Source organism: Lonchura striata, chromosome 7, assembly GCF_046129695.1.
Source record: "Lonchura striata isolate bLonStr1 chromosome 7, bLonStr1.mat, whole genome shotgun sequence".
Taxonomy (NCBI): domain Eukaryota; kingdom Metazoa; phylum Chordata; class Aves; order Passeriformes; family Estrildidae; genus Lonchura; species Lonchura striata.
The window spans coordinates 5,315,693-5,331,866 of NC_134609.1; the positions used below are offsets into that span (position 1 = coordinate 5,315,693).

General features: G+C 39.0%; 1 protein-coding gene across 4 annotated transcripts in view; it reads right to left on the bottom strand.

Annotated features, from left to right (window-relative positions):
* Positions 1 to 976: 976 nt before the first annotated feature.
* Positions 977 to 16,174, bottom strand: part of GRID1 (glutamate ionotropic receptor delta type subunit 1) — a 486,950-nt gene continuing 471,752 nt past the window's right edge. For 2 of the 4 annotated variants that reach the window (XM_077784530.1, XM_077784532.1), the window contains 2 exons: positions 14,087 to 14,122; positions 977 to 6,078 (listed from right to left, as the gene is read on the bottom strand). In XM_077784530.1, coding sequence (XP_077640656.1) covers positions 5,650 to 6,078; positions 14,087 to 14,122 — 465 coding nt within the window. In that variant the 3' untranslated portion in view covers positions 977 to 5,649. The remainder of the gene's footprint in view (positions 6,079 to 14,086; positions 14,123 to 16,174) is intronic. The other 2 variants (XM_031505170.2, XM_077784531.1) reach the window with 1 other exon arrangement.

A 16,174-nucleotide genomic window follows, 5' to 3' on the forward strand; every position in this document is an offset into this window, starting at 1 on the left:
TTTATCTTGAAAACAACTTGGGGGCACAATGTTGTGGGGTTTTCACCTAGTAGTGTTTCAGAGGGTATCTACACTGCAGTCACACATGGCACATTGTTCAGAAATCAGATTCTGTCCAAGCCGCTCATCCAAGCAATTAAAACTTTGGCAAAGTGAGCAGAAATGTATTTTTTGAATTCTTTGTTCAAGCTTTTTGCTTACCTTACTGTGCACATTTATGATTCCGAGGATTTCTCCTCCTCCTTATGTGATATAGGGGCTAAACAAACCTCCTACAGAAACTACAAAACTTTATAACTGCAACAACAGAACTAGTAACTGAAAGATAACACATATTTGAAAGAAACCTATCACAAATAAATTTTAAAAAGACAAAGCAACTCTCTCATAATTGTCCTCTTCTACAACACGATGTGAAGTTTCTACCAGCATTAATTGGTTGCAAAGAAAGCTATCAATTTCAGTAGGGACAAAAGAAAACACTTGAGGTAGGACACCTGAAAGTGTACAACGGAAAAAGAAGGGGGAAAAAAAAAAAAGTCCCTTCTAAGGTTAACAGTAAACTTGGGATAAATCAAAACTCAGTAAAAAGCTAAAGCTTTATGCACTACTTGCTTCTCTTGTACTTCTACCTTGCAATCTTGGAGAACACACGTTGCTGTTCTGCTCCCCTCCAACACCAAAAGAAAGCAGCATCCATCTCCAGGAAGGCAGAGATGTTACAGCTCAGAGCACAAAGCCCAAACTCTGCCCCACAGCCCGAGAAGTGAGAGCTTTCTGGGGAGCTGATTGATTGGAGCTGATTGAGGTGATTTGTCCCAGCTGCAGCCTTGGGAGTGTCTCCCAGCAAACAGCCCACAGCTGCTGTGGGTGAAATCACTGATTAAAGCTCATTCTCCCCAGCTGAGCAACAATCAAGCCAAAAAACAGGCACCGCCAAACAAATCATTTCAACTCTTAAATAATATAACAACTGTTTCTGGTAGAACAAATGCTGTTTTTATTTGTTTCCTAAAAATTAAGGAAAATAATAATTAGCTGAGGCAACTGCTTGTATGATGGAATTGAGGCTTCTCATACAAGTAATACAGCTTTACTAAACATGAGTTGTACCCATCCTTTTCTCTCCCTCCCCCTTCGCCGCATTTCAGATTTTACCTTTAATTTTGCCTTTCTTCAGAGCTTTCTTCTGACTTTCTCCTTGCCTTTCTCAGGATGATGCCAAAGGATGTGGTTTCTCTGAGAAATTTCCAACCGGGTCTCCCAAATGTGTTGTGTTTAGATTTATGCCACTCTTTAGCTGCTCACAATGTAAGTTCAAATCAGTAAAGCAAAATAAAATAAAATAACACAGTCTGAATAGTGGTTTCTGTACCACCCCACTAACATGATTTCCTCTGAATGCTCTACTTGTCACCAACCCAACAGCTTTAAGCTCAGAAGAGAGTTATTCCAAAATTTAAACAGATTTGAGGAAGAATTTTCTTTCTTTAAGCAATCCCAGCATAAAGTTTAAACTGTAATCCGTGTTACATGCTGAAAATTCTAATAAAGTTCCTCTTTCAGGTTAATTTTTGAGACATTTTCCTTTTCAGAGCTACCCCAATTTATAGAAAGGAGTGCTCTTGAGCCCAATATTAAGAGCTAAACCTTCACCTGCTGAAACTCAGTATGCTTGACCCATTCCCTGGAGGGAAGCTGATTTACACAGGTGAGAACCCAGGTTTAAGTGGTTTATTCTATCAGCAGACTGAGAAGGAGTGAGTTGTTTTTGCTGAGACTTCACCTACAATGCAGCAATGGTTATCAAAGCAAGGCAGATATTGGGAACTTCACTTTGCAAGACAAGTATTGCACACATGTAGTTGTAACTCAGCATAAAAACATTCTATCAATTATGAAATTAAAAAGCACAATTACTCTTTTTTTTCCCCTTGCAACAGGAAAACATGACATACTAAGAAATAAGAGCAATGCATTCTTCAGATTGAAAGCAGATTGCCAATGGATTGCAAGCAAATAGAAGAAATTGAGTCACATTTTTGCAAAAAAGTAATTTCTAAACTAATGGGTTGGTAGAACAAGATACACTAGAAGTGCTGTGCCACAGATGTCACTTTTGTGAAAGCTCATAATCAAAAGAGCACAATAAAAGGAAGGTACATCTCATGTTCAATCACCTTAGCAATGTAAACATTCCAGAAGAGTTGGAATATTTGGGATTACACATTATTCCCTATTTTAAGTACACTCGGGGAAGTTCCAGTTGAAAAACCAGAGCACAATTTGGTCTTCAAAGTTTTCAGAAACTTCTGCAGTTTTTCTACTTCAGCTTGCCAGATATTAAAGGTGAAGGGTCAAACCTGCAGGTGGTGTAAATAAGCTCTGTGAGAGCTTTCACCTTATGCTCATTTGCATCACATGGAAATTATATTTCTCACTTCTTCTGTGAGTAATTGCACATGTATATATATACGCATGTGTGTGGTGAATACATATTATATAGAAAGTGAATGCTTTGATCTGTCAAAAGGAAGATACAAATATAAAACAGGAGACAGGATATGAAAATCATACATTCTGCATTTACTTTGAAAAGTGAAAGTTATGGGGAAAGAAACATTGTTTATGTTCAAGGAGAACCTGGTGATTTGCTTAAATAAGCTAAAACCAAACCACTAGCACATGAAGGATTCAACAGCTTCCTGTCAGGGCTGACAGGCTCAAGCTATGACTTGCTAACTTTTATATAAAGAAATAATCACTAGACAGTGAGAGATCCATTGCAGAGTCCTAGTTTTGCAGTGTAGACCCTGGTGCAGCAAAGCACTCAAAATTTAAGGTTAACTTAAAGCAGCTGAGTAGTCCCAGGGAGTTTGGCCAGCTCACTCACCTGCTTAAAATTAGGCACATCTTTAATTTGAGACCTGTGTTTTAACTCCACCATCAATCAGCAATGCAATTCACCTGTGCTTAAAGCAGGTGCTCCCTACAGGGCTCACACGTGCTTAAATACTTTTCTGAAAGAGGGCTGTGTGGTTTGGTTCTTCAAGATCCTGCTCCTCATAAATGTAGTCCTGCAAAGCATTCAAACAGTGAGTTATATTCTGTGCGTGAGAATAAAGGAGCTCTAACATCACTTATAGGTTAGACCACATTTCCAAACTTTACAGCACATAGCAAGAGTAAGCCAAGAGGAGAACACCAAACATGAAGAAAGCTAAAGTTAATCCCCAAAATATATTGTATTCACAATTTATTCCACAAATGCAGGCCAGTTAAAATTACAGTGTTTTAGTCTATAATATGAAAAAAGATCTAACATGAAAGCAAAGATGCCTCAGTAAAAGAGGGTTTCAAGCCCCTGCTCTGGGCATTGCTGCAGCAAGTCATCAGTGTGGTTTGTGAATAACAGCACAGCAGCAGCTCAGGAAACCTCCAGCAGGTTTGTGTGCCACAAGAGATCACACCCTCATAGCACCTCCTTGCACCTTTTCTGCAGCACGCTCCTCTGCTACTGCTAAAATCTTAAATTGGTCATGAAATGAGAGATTTTTCCAATGCAAATCCTTGCACTCTTTCTCCAAAGCATCTTTACAGATTTCTGTGTGTACATAGGATTTTAGTGCAGCTATTTCTGCCAAAACTAATTAATGTATTTATGGAAGATTTTTTTTTTTCCTGTGGCCATAGGTTTGTCAAGACAACAAAAAGAAATTAAAAAAAAAAAAAAAAAAAAACCAAAGTTTTTGTTGGCCAAACTTCCAAATAGCATAAATCCAGTCAGCAAATAGTGCAATTTGTGCCAAGCTACATACAAAAGTGCACCATCTTCATGAGGAACCAGCTTGAGAACAAAGACAAATTAATACCTCTAAGAGTACTTCTCCTGTAAGCCCATCATCAATATTCCTCATTTAAAAACTCTTAGGCTGACTATACTCTTCCATAAGGCTGGTTTTATGTCACAGTTTGACTTTTCCTCCCTACTGCTTAAAGTAGAAATGTAAAAATGTGGGGACTTTAATCACCCCATAAATATATGTGTTGTGTAATTATGCAAATCAAATTAGGAGCAGCGAATGGAATGTTTATTTATCCAAAAACCTGCCCCAGATTGCCTGCTGACTTTCCTGGGATGTGAATGCATTTTTACCTCTGTTTAAACAGAATTTTTCACCCTAGTGTAGATGGTGATTGTGCTGCACCAGGATCTACAGCCTTTTCCAAATATCAGTGTTCTAATAAAGTGAAGAAATCCAGCTACAAAGGGAAATTACCACCCAGTATCAGGGATACATTTGAGAAGACACTCAATTATCCCAATTTCGAAAGAGTGATGGTCCATGATGAGTAGGAAGGGGGACAATGATCAATTATATTTGGCATTCAAACTTCAATTTGGGAAGGAAACAATGTGTTAGATTTTGGTTTGGTTTTTTTCTTGTCATACGACATTGCACTGATAATATTTGCATGACAAGACATTAAATAAGTTGTATGTGTTGTTCTATCTTTGTCCTCTGTGTTTTACAGACAAAAAAAAATAGGTTTTGTCTAGCCATCCCTACCATGATTATAGGCATGGCCATTAAAATATTTCTCTTTGCAAAATCAATGGAAAAAAAGCAGAGCTGTGCTTATAGTCTTGTCATTCAGGGATATGATTTCAACAGGGAACACTGCATCCATTATGCAACAAATTCAATGAAATCTTAAAGAAAGAGATGGCACCAGAGGGCACAGTCACTGCAGTGCCATTATCTCCTGCCTTTACAGTTCCTCCTTGCCTCACTCCATTGGTTCCTCCCCATTTTCAGTCATGTACACAAGAAACAAAAAGGAGCTGCGCAGTTTTTCTTAAAAGCTTTCCCCTTAACCTAAAACCTGTTGTGCATCAAAGCATTTATATATATAATATATATGTCAAAATATATATAATATATATTATATATATATATGTATAACAAAACACAGAAAGTTAAATAAAAAGAGCCACACAGCACAGCAGACATGTAAAAACACAATCCAATAATCCTGTGCCTAAATTTAGAAACTGTGTGGAAGTTTAAATCCTTATTAGAAGGAAAGCGTTCTCTGTTTATTGTTTGTTGGATTTGAGTCATAATTCACCTTTAAAACATTTTTTACTGCTATGCTAATACCAGCTGCTAAGTTCTCCGAGTGAATTGTCATCTTGGCTATAAAACAGGGTTCTGGGGAAAGGAGAAATCTGAGCATGGTGAATTTTTCCAGCAAGAAAGAGATAAATTTTTTGCTCTTAAAAAAAACCATACCTGGAAGGGAATAAGTGTTGAAATCCATGGGAAAAAAAGAAAAGTATGGCCCTCAGTCCCAGTAACAGGTCTTCTTTGGCACTTGAGAACGACCACAAGTAGTTTGCCTTTTTATTCATATAGAACAAAATTTACAAAGTCATTCATACATTTTTGTTTGTTTTTTGTTTTTTACTTACTTCGAAAATTGGGAATATTCAAAATACACTTTTACCCCACTTCATTCTTTCATTATTTACAAGTATATACAAGAAAAATGCAAGAGTTCATTTTCTTTTTCTTTTTTTTTTTTTTCTTTCTTTTAAATTTTGTATTAAAAATCTCTGCTGGTTGTTTTTACTGTTTGTTCTCGTCATATGGATGTTCCATGTGAGGGCTCCATTGCTTCTGGAATGACTCCCCCCGGCACGGACTGGAATGACATTGGGATCGGGGTTTTGACGGGGCTCTGCCGGAATAGTCCTCCGTTGGGTGACCTGTGTTTGCACTGTATGGAGGGCATGGTGGCTGAGCTGCTCAGGGGCAGCGGCAGGTTGCTGCCCGAGGCAGCTGTCAGTGTCCTGCTGGCACCATGAGCTGTCTGTTCTGGTAAAAAGGTGCTGACAGAAAGTTGCGTGTTCTGGTACTCGCGCACCGGCTCCAGGGTCTGAGCGGGCTGCATGCCGCCGATCTCCAGCGCCGAGATCTCGATGGACGCTGGAGAGATCTGCTTGTGGGCTATGTCTTCATCAATTAAACTGTTCATGCGTCTGTGGACCTGCTCCAGATTCACTTCTTTGTCCTAGTGGGGAAGAAACCAGAACAATCAGTCCAAACACAGTCTCCTACCCCATCCGGCCCTCTTCCTTTCCTCTGTGTGACCAGAGTTGCTGATCACTCATTACATCACTTGGATTTCAAACTGTGCCTGTGCAAAACCTCAAGGTCTGGCGACATATCCAGATGAAAAACCTGCTGAAGAAAATGCTGAAGAAAACACCAGCTCAACCTCAGCCTGCTGGAGCTCCTGATGTTGTCAATCCCATCCTCCTGGGAGCCAAACTGATGGCTGTGTTTAAGCTAAGAGGGGCTGGCATCAGGGACCAGCACATCCCTCGTGCCCTTGGCTCACCTTGCACAAGCTCAGAAAAAAGCCAATAGCAGGCAAACAAATGACCTGGGACTCCAAATCCTACTAGACAGCTCAGCCCCTTGTCACCACATGACAGCTCACCACTATCTCATGTATCTGCAGAGCATTTTCTAAAGGACACATCAGTAAAAGGCCCCTGGCTTCGGGGTAGTTGTTTCATTGAAATCTACTGGCCAGGGGATGCGGTGATGATGAATTCTTGCCCTCCTGTCTGGAAACCCGAGGTCACCTGTGTGGCATGGAAGAGAAACCCCCTGGAGCAGCACTGAGAGAAGCCTATTCTGGGAGCCCTGGTGAGGGGACCTGCATTTGTGTTTGGAACAGTTGCATGGCAGACCATAAGCTGTCTGTCATCTTGACATGTCATCTGGAAAAGTCTGTCTGGTCAGAGCTCAGGAAAGCAACGCTGGTCTTTAGAAAATGCATCACCATTTTCTGAGAATGAGTTTCCTGAGGTTCACAGAGTGGTCTTTTCATCTGTCTGTCAGAACCACTCACTCAATACACTTTAGCTTCCATGAGGAAACACAGCAAAAGGAGTTGTCTTTGAATCCTAAAGTAGCAAAACCCTACTGTTTATCACCTCAGCACGGTATTCAAGATGCTCAATCTGGGAAGCAACAAAACTGGCAGGGTGAAGTCAAGCACCTGGGATGCTGTCTGACTGAATTTTAACAGCTAGCATTGTATTGTCAATAAAAAGGTATTACATTATATAATTTCTCTACATTTCATAAAGCACAGCTATGATTGCAGTTGTAGTTATTTGATGCAAGTGTAACACACAGCAGAATAGCAGCAAAGTATAACAGCCCAACAACCCTGGAACTGGAGAAATTCCCTGGTCCAACACAAACCTGGAATTACATTACTCAACACAACTGAAACCTAGGGAGCAGGACTATCCCAAACATTTGTGTTCCAGCAATCCCTGACTGCCCAAGGTTAACCTGTGCTTAAATGTTGGTTTAACACAACACCAGCAGCTTTACTGATTCATACCAAGATCTAGGCTCAGGGAATGAAGTACAAAGTGTCACTGCCACTCCTCCTAATCTTTCATCACTGGTGTTCAGGTGGAGCACAGAGAATTACAATCTTATTCCAGTGGTATCCTCTGCTATGCAACTTTGATTTCCGCTGTAAATTGACAAGCTCACGCCAAAGTCCTTGATTCCAGTCAATGTCAACTACAGATTCAATTGTAACCTTGTGATTTAACACCCCTTCTGCATTACTCAAGAACCGTTGAATTTGCTGATCCCTGCATGGGTTTGGAAATGAATTAGTGTTACATGATGTACAGTCCAAACCTGTGTCCTTAGCCTAGGCTAAATCCATATTGATTTCAACTGGAATACAATTGCTCCACAATTACAGGGCTGAGCTGCATGTTGCAAATTCTTTGCTAATCAGTGAAAAATGAATTCTTATTCAATTTAGGTCCTAAATTCACCAAAATCCCAATGAAGCTCTCACAAACCTGGGATATCATCTTCCTCACCAAAGAAACAAATAACTTTTTAAAAATCTTGCTTTTTCAGCCAAATACTCTAGTCAGATAATTCTGAGTTAGAGAAAATCAATGGATAGTAAAATAAAACATAAACTTTTTTGACATGAAGGGATCACACAACACTTGATCAGATAACCCCTGCAGTTGTGTAAAGTCCTTTCTGACAACAAATACACCTGACCTGTCAGGCCCTTCATTCAATACATTACACAATGCACTAAGCTGATGATAATTCAGACACTCTCTCCTAAATTCTGTAGCTAGTAAACATAAGGATTTATGGTACAGTGGCCAGAAGATTACATGGATCTAATTCATATTTTCCTCAGTCCCTCTTTCTTGAAGTAAAATTGTAGACCTGGGGCAAATGTGAAAAAATTTCTTATATTGTTCCCCAACAGGAGTAAGAGCTCGACCTCTCTGACTGGGTTCCTTTGGAACAGATGTCCAACCACTGACTGCTGCATTTTGCTCACCTGTTTGCCAATAAAAGCTTGCTGCAAAGCTCTGCTTGTGCACAAACTGCAGCTAGCACCACGTACGATGATGCTGTGTCTAAGGAGCTAACTCCCAGAAGGCCATTATGCAACGCCTCTTTAGGTACCCTGTACTAGTTCTTTTCTAAATGATGCTGCTAGCTGGGATTTAGATTTCTAGCTGGCATTTTGGGTATCTGGGACTCATATTCTTGTCAAGCCTCCACTGCAAAATAAGAAAACAAAAGACAACTCAGAACTGAGCAAATATCCCTAAATGAGGCTTTGGCACAATGCTCGTGACTCATTTCCATTTTTCTGAGCTTTTGCCAAATACTAATGCCTTCTTCAGATCATTTCAAGTGAACATATACACCAATGTTTTATTTATATTTAATTTTTTTTTTTGATTGCAAGTACATTGTAAGTGTATTCAGCCTGCTTTGCTAGTGGAACAAGGGAACAAGTAAAATGTGATTTGGATAAAGCCAACCCAGAGGGAAAGGTAAGGTTTCAATAATTGCAACAAGCAGCCATTGATTGTTTGCAGAGCAAAAATAAATTTGTGAATGAAGCAGCATCTTCATTTGGAGCATCTGGGCACAGAAGGTCATAAAATTTAAAGCATGAATTAATCCTAGTTACATATTTAGCTGAGTCCTTTTAAGTTATAAACATGAAGAGCCACAGCTGGGATGCTCTTAATGCACATCTCTGAGTCCAGACTATAGGGATTATTAAGGAGCGTTAAGGAACATTCCGTATCCTCTGCAATGTTCCCCTCTCCTGCCCTGACAGTGCTATGCACAGTCCACTCTGGGACAGCAGCCTCAGGAAATGGTGGATTTGCAGCTGCTTACGTTTCACAATACAAACTCATGTTTTATTCTCACTAAGGATTAAAACCCATTCCTGTACACAGACATTACATTCTATCTACATCAAAGCACTTTATGAAGTACATAAAGAAGAGAACGCTTGAGATCTCTTTAAGAGATAAGGGTGATGATTGCACTTGCCTGCTTCTCTTTCTTCAGCATTAAGGACAACTTGCTGGCCTTATTAAGATCAGAGAAAACTTTTTATAGGCATTCAACAGACCAGGAATTCACATAATTCCTTCTTTTCATTGTCAAAATAAAATGTTTGCAAAGGTTATGGAAAACAACTTGTCTCTGAGGAATTATAAAATCACATTTTTAAAGGTTCTTCTCTTTTTCTTTGTCTTATTAGAAAAGAGCAGCTAAATAACTAAATGTCAAGGTTTGTATGGGACTATCTTAATGGTGAATGAATGATTCTTCAAATACTTTAAAAAAAACCCTAAGATAAAATCCAGAAATCCTTGAAAATATTAGTTTGTCATTGCACACCATAAAACTATTTGAACCCCAAGATTTCCAGAAGCAGAAGTTTTGGGATAGTATTATGTCACAACTCAACCTTTCAGAATCTGTAAATTCTGTAAACCTAATATTTTTTTTTCCTTTATTGTTCTTCTGGGAAATTCAGTAACATAGCATATGTTACTAAAAACTAACAAACTAAATGGAGAAAGGTTTAAATGGCAATAAAACCAGAAAAAGATATCTAAAAAGTTATTATGTTTTATCTATTGTCAGCTCCATGTTCTCCTTTATTTTTCGTTCTGTGCTTCTCATTAAATATCAGTAATTTGTAAAAAATTTCTTCTCTGCACTTAATATATAAAATTCAGTTAATATTATGAATATGTCACGTCAGAGATTTCATGCCAATTCAACTTCACTTCTAATCTATGGCTGTGTTGGACACAAGTACATGCTTGTGTTGCCAGGAGAAGATAAAATATTTTTCCTTTGCTGGCTTCATAATTCTATTTTCAATATTAATGTTGTACTCCAAATAGATCAGTTGAAGAAATTAATCAGTGAAGGAAAGAAACGTATAAGGAAAATTAATTATATACCCAGGCTTATCCTCTACAGGTTTAACAGCAAACCAAACATTGCTCCTGGTCAGGAAATTCTTTTATGCACAAATACCAAGTGAAATGTCAATGCCCCCCAGTGAGTGTGAGTTCTGGAAGGGCCTTTGAAGGGCAGGGTTCTGATGTGTGCCAAGCACTTGGCCATGATCAGGTGCAGTGGCCTGTGAGTGACAGCAGGAGCACACCCTGGCTTGCAGCAGATCTGGAGGATGCTCACCAGATTATCTGGGAATGACTGAACCTGCATGGTCCCACCTGCAAGAAAATAACTCCCTTTCAGGACTAAGTCTGCCCTTTTCACACAGAGCAAAATTATGACAAGATATAAATGCAGACACCATGATTTACAGAGTAATCAATATATTTTTTTCCTAGATTATTTTCTGTGACTCTTGACAGTGGGTTCTAATAAGGACTGTGGGCAGTCATACTGAAAGAATATGCTACTAATTGGGAGGTTTGGAGTAAGTTAATGTGATCAAATTCAAGGGTGTTTGAAAGCTGATGTTTTTAAGAAATTGCCTACATCTCTCTAAATACAATTAATTAAAAGCTAATACTCCTGTGTTTATTGGCTTGCAACACGTGTGACCTTTCAAGGAAAAATTTTTCTAGAAGAATATTTTAATTAAAGACACTATTGTGGTGTCTGGTTTTTTAGTTGTGATTTCTGTGAGCTTATCACAGAGTTCAAGAAAAACCACTTAAAGACAAAAATGCTACAAGATGATGAAGCAGTTCCAGCAAGGCAAAAAAAGGAAGACAAATGCCCAAATAGGAAAGTCTAATATCTGCAGAAATGTGATGCTAAAACTACGCCAAAACTGTGATAAGTTGCATCGACATCCAACACATGCAAATAAAAGCACAGTAGACTGGAGAAGAAAAAGATTGATGGCCCTGACCCCAGAAGGACTAAAATTTCAGAAGCATAGCCAATATGGGCAGACAGGCTCATGCAGGGAGGGAATATCTTGCATATGTCAATACCTCCCAGTCAGGTGCTGGTAACTGTGCCAAGAATTAAAAGCCTGTTAAATCACTTAATAAGAACCAGGAGATATGCAGAAAACAAAGCCTTTAAGGTAATGTAGCCTTAATCATCAATCCAGGGAAAATTTATGGTTTGGGTTTTTTTGGGTTTTTTTTTGTTTCCTGTCATGGTGACAACATGAAGGATTAACTTTCGACGAGAGAAAGAAACGAAGACACAAATGGTAATATTAGGTTTTCATTCTATGCAATAGCTATTTTAAAAAATCAGGTAATTTTATGATTAGGACTAGGTTTCAAAATTTGAGACAAATTCCAGTGTCAGACAGACACTTCCTCTTCTGCCCTTGACCAGGAAACATGCTGGTCTCTCTCCCACCCATATAAAAGTCCTCCTGACTCATACATGTGTGTTCATAATGACATGTGTCAGAGGCCATGAGACACAGGTGCTGGAAGGCACACCTGTACCCAGTTAGAAAGGAACACTCTGAGGCACTTTCGGGCACAAACAGCCATACTGCAAAACTGAAAAAAGGAGGCAGAGAAAAAAACTGAAACAGCAAAGTTTCCATGCTCAGGTACCCACAAACTATTCTCTTCTTACTCAGCATCAAATCCCACAGCTCCACCCAGCAACCAGCTTCAGTCTGTGGGGTTTCAGACATCATAGACCCAAATATTTAGCTTCTTCAAGAGAAATAAAGCAGCAGCAGCTCTGCATGTGTACAATTACTTAGGATTATTTTGAAATCCTGTATTCACTCAGGGTCGTTATCATTATTTTCAGTTACAGTTCCTGCATATGTGAAGCTGTAATTTTAATTTATTCCAGGAGACTGACAGATTGGAAAAACCAGGCATAATTGGCTTGCTCAAGAAGAAAAAGCAGTGATGATACATGCAATAGATGTGCTGCAAAACAATGACAATACAGTATGGTGTTACATTAATACCAATAACCCCTTTTTGACATGACTCACTGTGTGACACTCATTATTCCGGAGAGTCCGCAGCCGACAATGCAGTGAAATGCAGAGAGACGTGTACACAGATGCAGTGGTGATGTGTGCCTGCTGTCATTCACTTAACACAGGCAGCTGACCCAGTCAAATGGCACTTAATGTTACATAAACTTTGCTGAGTGGTTTCTGAGTGTGCTCTGCCCAAAGCTGGTTTGACCATAACAGAATCTTATTGGAAATATGCAGGGATACACCTCAAGAGTCTACTTGAAAACCTGCTTTTAGAAACAGACCCAATCCTGCAATCAAGCTTCTGCTCTTAGAAGTGGAAGCTCTACCATGTATTCTAAATTAGCAATTAGCTAAATTATCGTCCATAAACCAGCTGTTAGAAGAAGGCACTGAGACTGACATCAGGTGAGGTCCAGTTGGCTGTTACCTAATGAAAGAATAAAAGAAATGAAAGTTTTGCAGTATGTTAATTTCATTCAATGTGGAATCATCTGCAAAGAAACAAAACTTCATAAAAATTATGTACAAGAGGCCACCTTATTCACAAGGTGATGCTCTCCTTCACCAGAGAGCAGAAATTCCTTTATGAAGGGACATTAGCACACTTTCTCCTTCTAAGTAAACCTGAAAAAAGTGAGATATTACAGAATCCTGCAAAGTCAACGCTAATGTGATAGAAAATTGTTTTGAATACATTGCCAAAGTTTATTTCCAGCTACCCCCAGCCAGAAAATAGGCGCAAATAAATTATTAACAAAAGCCTAGACACCAAACAAGTAACAGTGACTGGCTACAGAACTGGCAGCAAGAACTTTCATGAAGCAGTTCACATCTTCCCACAGTCCTGCTGCACACCTTAGCCAGGTTGGATTTATCTAAGCAGTAAGCACGTCTAAGCAGGGTCCAATTCTGATGTGTCCCACAGGTCCTGCCTGTGAGCCTTGCCAGGAATAGCCCAGACAGAGATCTCCCCTGCAGGCCAGTGAAGCCCACAATGCACATTGCTTTGAAATAGCTAAACCTCTTCCTTTGTCTTATTTATCCTCTTCAAGTGCATCTCTGTCTCTATGAATAAACACACAGGACACAGTCCTGATGGGGGAACAGCAGGTTGCCCCACAGCATCCTGTAGTGATCTGCTCCCAAATCACCACCATCCATTAAGTGCAATCACAGAGAGAACAGTCTAGACCTCGCAACTCACTATAGACCTAAACCTGCCAGGGAAGATGCTGTGATAGCATTTTCATTTGTTACTCAATATGAAAGGGGACATCCAGCCTCATGCTGAGATATTCAAGCTTTAAAATCCTTACCAACCTTGGTTCACCAGCTGGTAACCCAATGACAAAGAGAATGAGTGGGTGGTTTACATGGTACAGATGCTTCCACAGTTTTCATGACATTAAAAATTAACAGGACAATAAGAGAATGCAAAGAAACATTTCTCAACACAAGCAGCAAAATGCAGTACAGAATGAGTGCTGGTTGATGAGCATGCCAATGTCTCTGCAAAGGAACTTGGGAGAAAGGAGAGCTTGCAACTGGAGAACCCTCTACCGTGTACACACTACAGACTGCACTTACAGGCATTTCCAACACAGAGGTCAGGGTCAAGGGGAGTTCCAGGGGAAGGTAAAGATGAGGAGGAAACTAACAGGGATTCATCTGTGCAGGCATTTTCAACAAGAAACCAATCATCTGTATGTTTATTAGAAATTCTCACCATGCTTCTGAGGCCCAGCCTCACATCATTGGCCATCTCCAGATGGAAAGGGAAAGGAAGATGTGGGGAGAAAAAAGAAAGAAGGATCAAGATAGTGAGGCTAATAATGTAATTAATATTTCACTCTTTTCAGCAAACATATTCTCGTCATTTCTTACACTGGTCTGAAACAGCATTGCAACAAAAGAGGATGGCCCTCAAGAGGGTGGTGTTTTCTGAATTTGACATCATCTAAAATTACACTGTGAGGTGACAGATTACTCTTTTATGAAAGAAAAGTTAAATTCAGAAAGATTCTATTCCAAAATTCACTGAAACTTAATGGTTTCTTTACATTGCTTTACACATTTTTTAAATCCTAAATTATAATCTAGTCCATAAGCAATTTCTCACTCTAGTGAGTCCAAATCAAAGCAACGCTATCCTTTAACAATCTAAAGTACTCTACTGGAGCATCAGGCATAACAGATTGCTCCACACCCTCCTTCTTCACCATTCCTGTCGAGTCACATCCAAATCTCAAAAGTTCCCATTTTTTGCCTATTATGCCAGGAGGAGAAGAAAGAGTTGGCACAGGAGACAAAGAATTGCTTCTACAACCTGTTTGATGCCCAGTGTTAGCTGATTTACAAAGCCTCTCATTTCCACTTCAGCTATATGAAAACCTTACAAAATCCTTACTCCTGACTATTAGCCACAATTTTTGCAATTAAAAACCAAATTTTGAAAAGGTTTCTGTGCCTCCATTCAGGGCTGTATTTTGGAAACTGCCAAAGCTCTTATTTTGACATAAGACAAGACATGACCAGTCAAATCATTAAAATAGCCCAGCATAATAAAAATCCAGTCACCAGTTTCCCAAAAGATAACTTTTGCATACTGAAAAATTCTGAAAAATAGTACTTGTTGAGTGAGTTTGTGTAGCTCTTTTTTATATATGTGCCTATAAACATGGGTCTAGACTTATTGAAAATCATAACCAAGCCATTTATTAATAAAAAAAAAATATTTTCCACAGTATTGGTATTTCTGATACCTTAATATTTTGGTAATATTGACCACAGATTATTTCAAGTACTATAAAAATATTTGAATTCAATTGATAAATAGGCGTATAAATTGCATGTTAATATCACTGCATGGTAAGGTCAATCTTCACCAAATAATCTCAATGCACATCTATCTCCCAGTCTCTGGTTCATACATGGTGCTTCAAAGCAACTGAAGTTTGATCCTATGCCACTGAAAGCAACTGAAATGTTTTGGTGCTCTGGGTGAGATTAGAATACACCTCTTATTTAATTTTATGTACATGCTTAAATATTTAGATTAACACTTAAGGCATTTTACAAACCACAAAAATTCAAAAGAAATTTGAGAAAAAGTCACATTTTATGCTTTTGTTTTTTATTTTAAACTTTCACTGATTTTGTTATTTTACACCCCCTTCAAAAATTCAACTTTAAAATACTGCCATAGGCTGAGATAAGACATACAAAAATTAGCTGTGTAAACATTGTGTGAAGAATCTAAAAGAATCTGACACATTAAGGCTCCAATTCAGTAAAATACATAAGCTCATGCCAAGCTCATGAGTAGCCACTGAAGTTCTCTGGGTAGGCAATGTAATGCAAATTAAACAAGTACTTACACTCATCACCAAACTGAAACTTTAAACAGGTTATTTCTTTTTTATTTCCCTGCATGGCAACACTCATTTTTAAAGCTTATTTCTGTTGAATAATTTTCTTCCCCCCCTAAGGTTCATGCCAGGTAAATCCAGATTATATCTCTAAGGATCCCATTAGCAGAATTTTCCTTCATGACAGAGAAAAATTAAACCAAACACAAAAATCCCCTCCTTGCAGTTAGGGAAATATGCTGGTACAAAACTTAATTGCTTCACCACTGCTTTGGGTAGCAGAAGCCTGGGCTCAGTGCCATAAATCAGGGGGATGATATGTCACTGTTAAATCCATTACAGCCTTGACCAAAATCTATGGTTATCAATAGCAGGAGTTGAGTGATTTCATTGGGATCTGGATGTACACCCTGCCTGGGACCAGGAATTACAGAGTATCTGCTTCA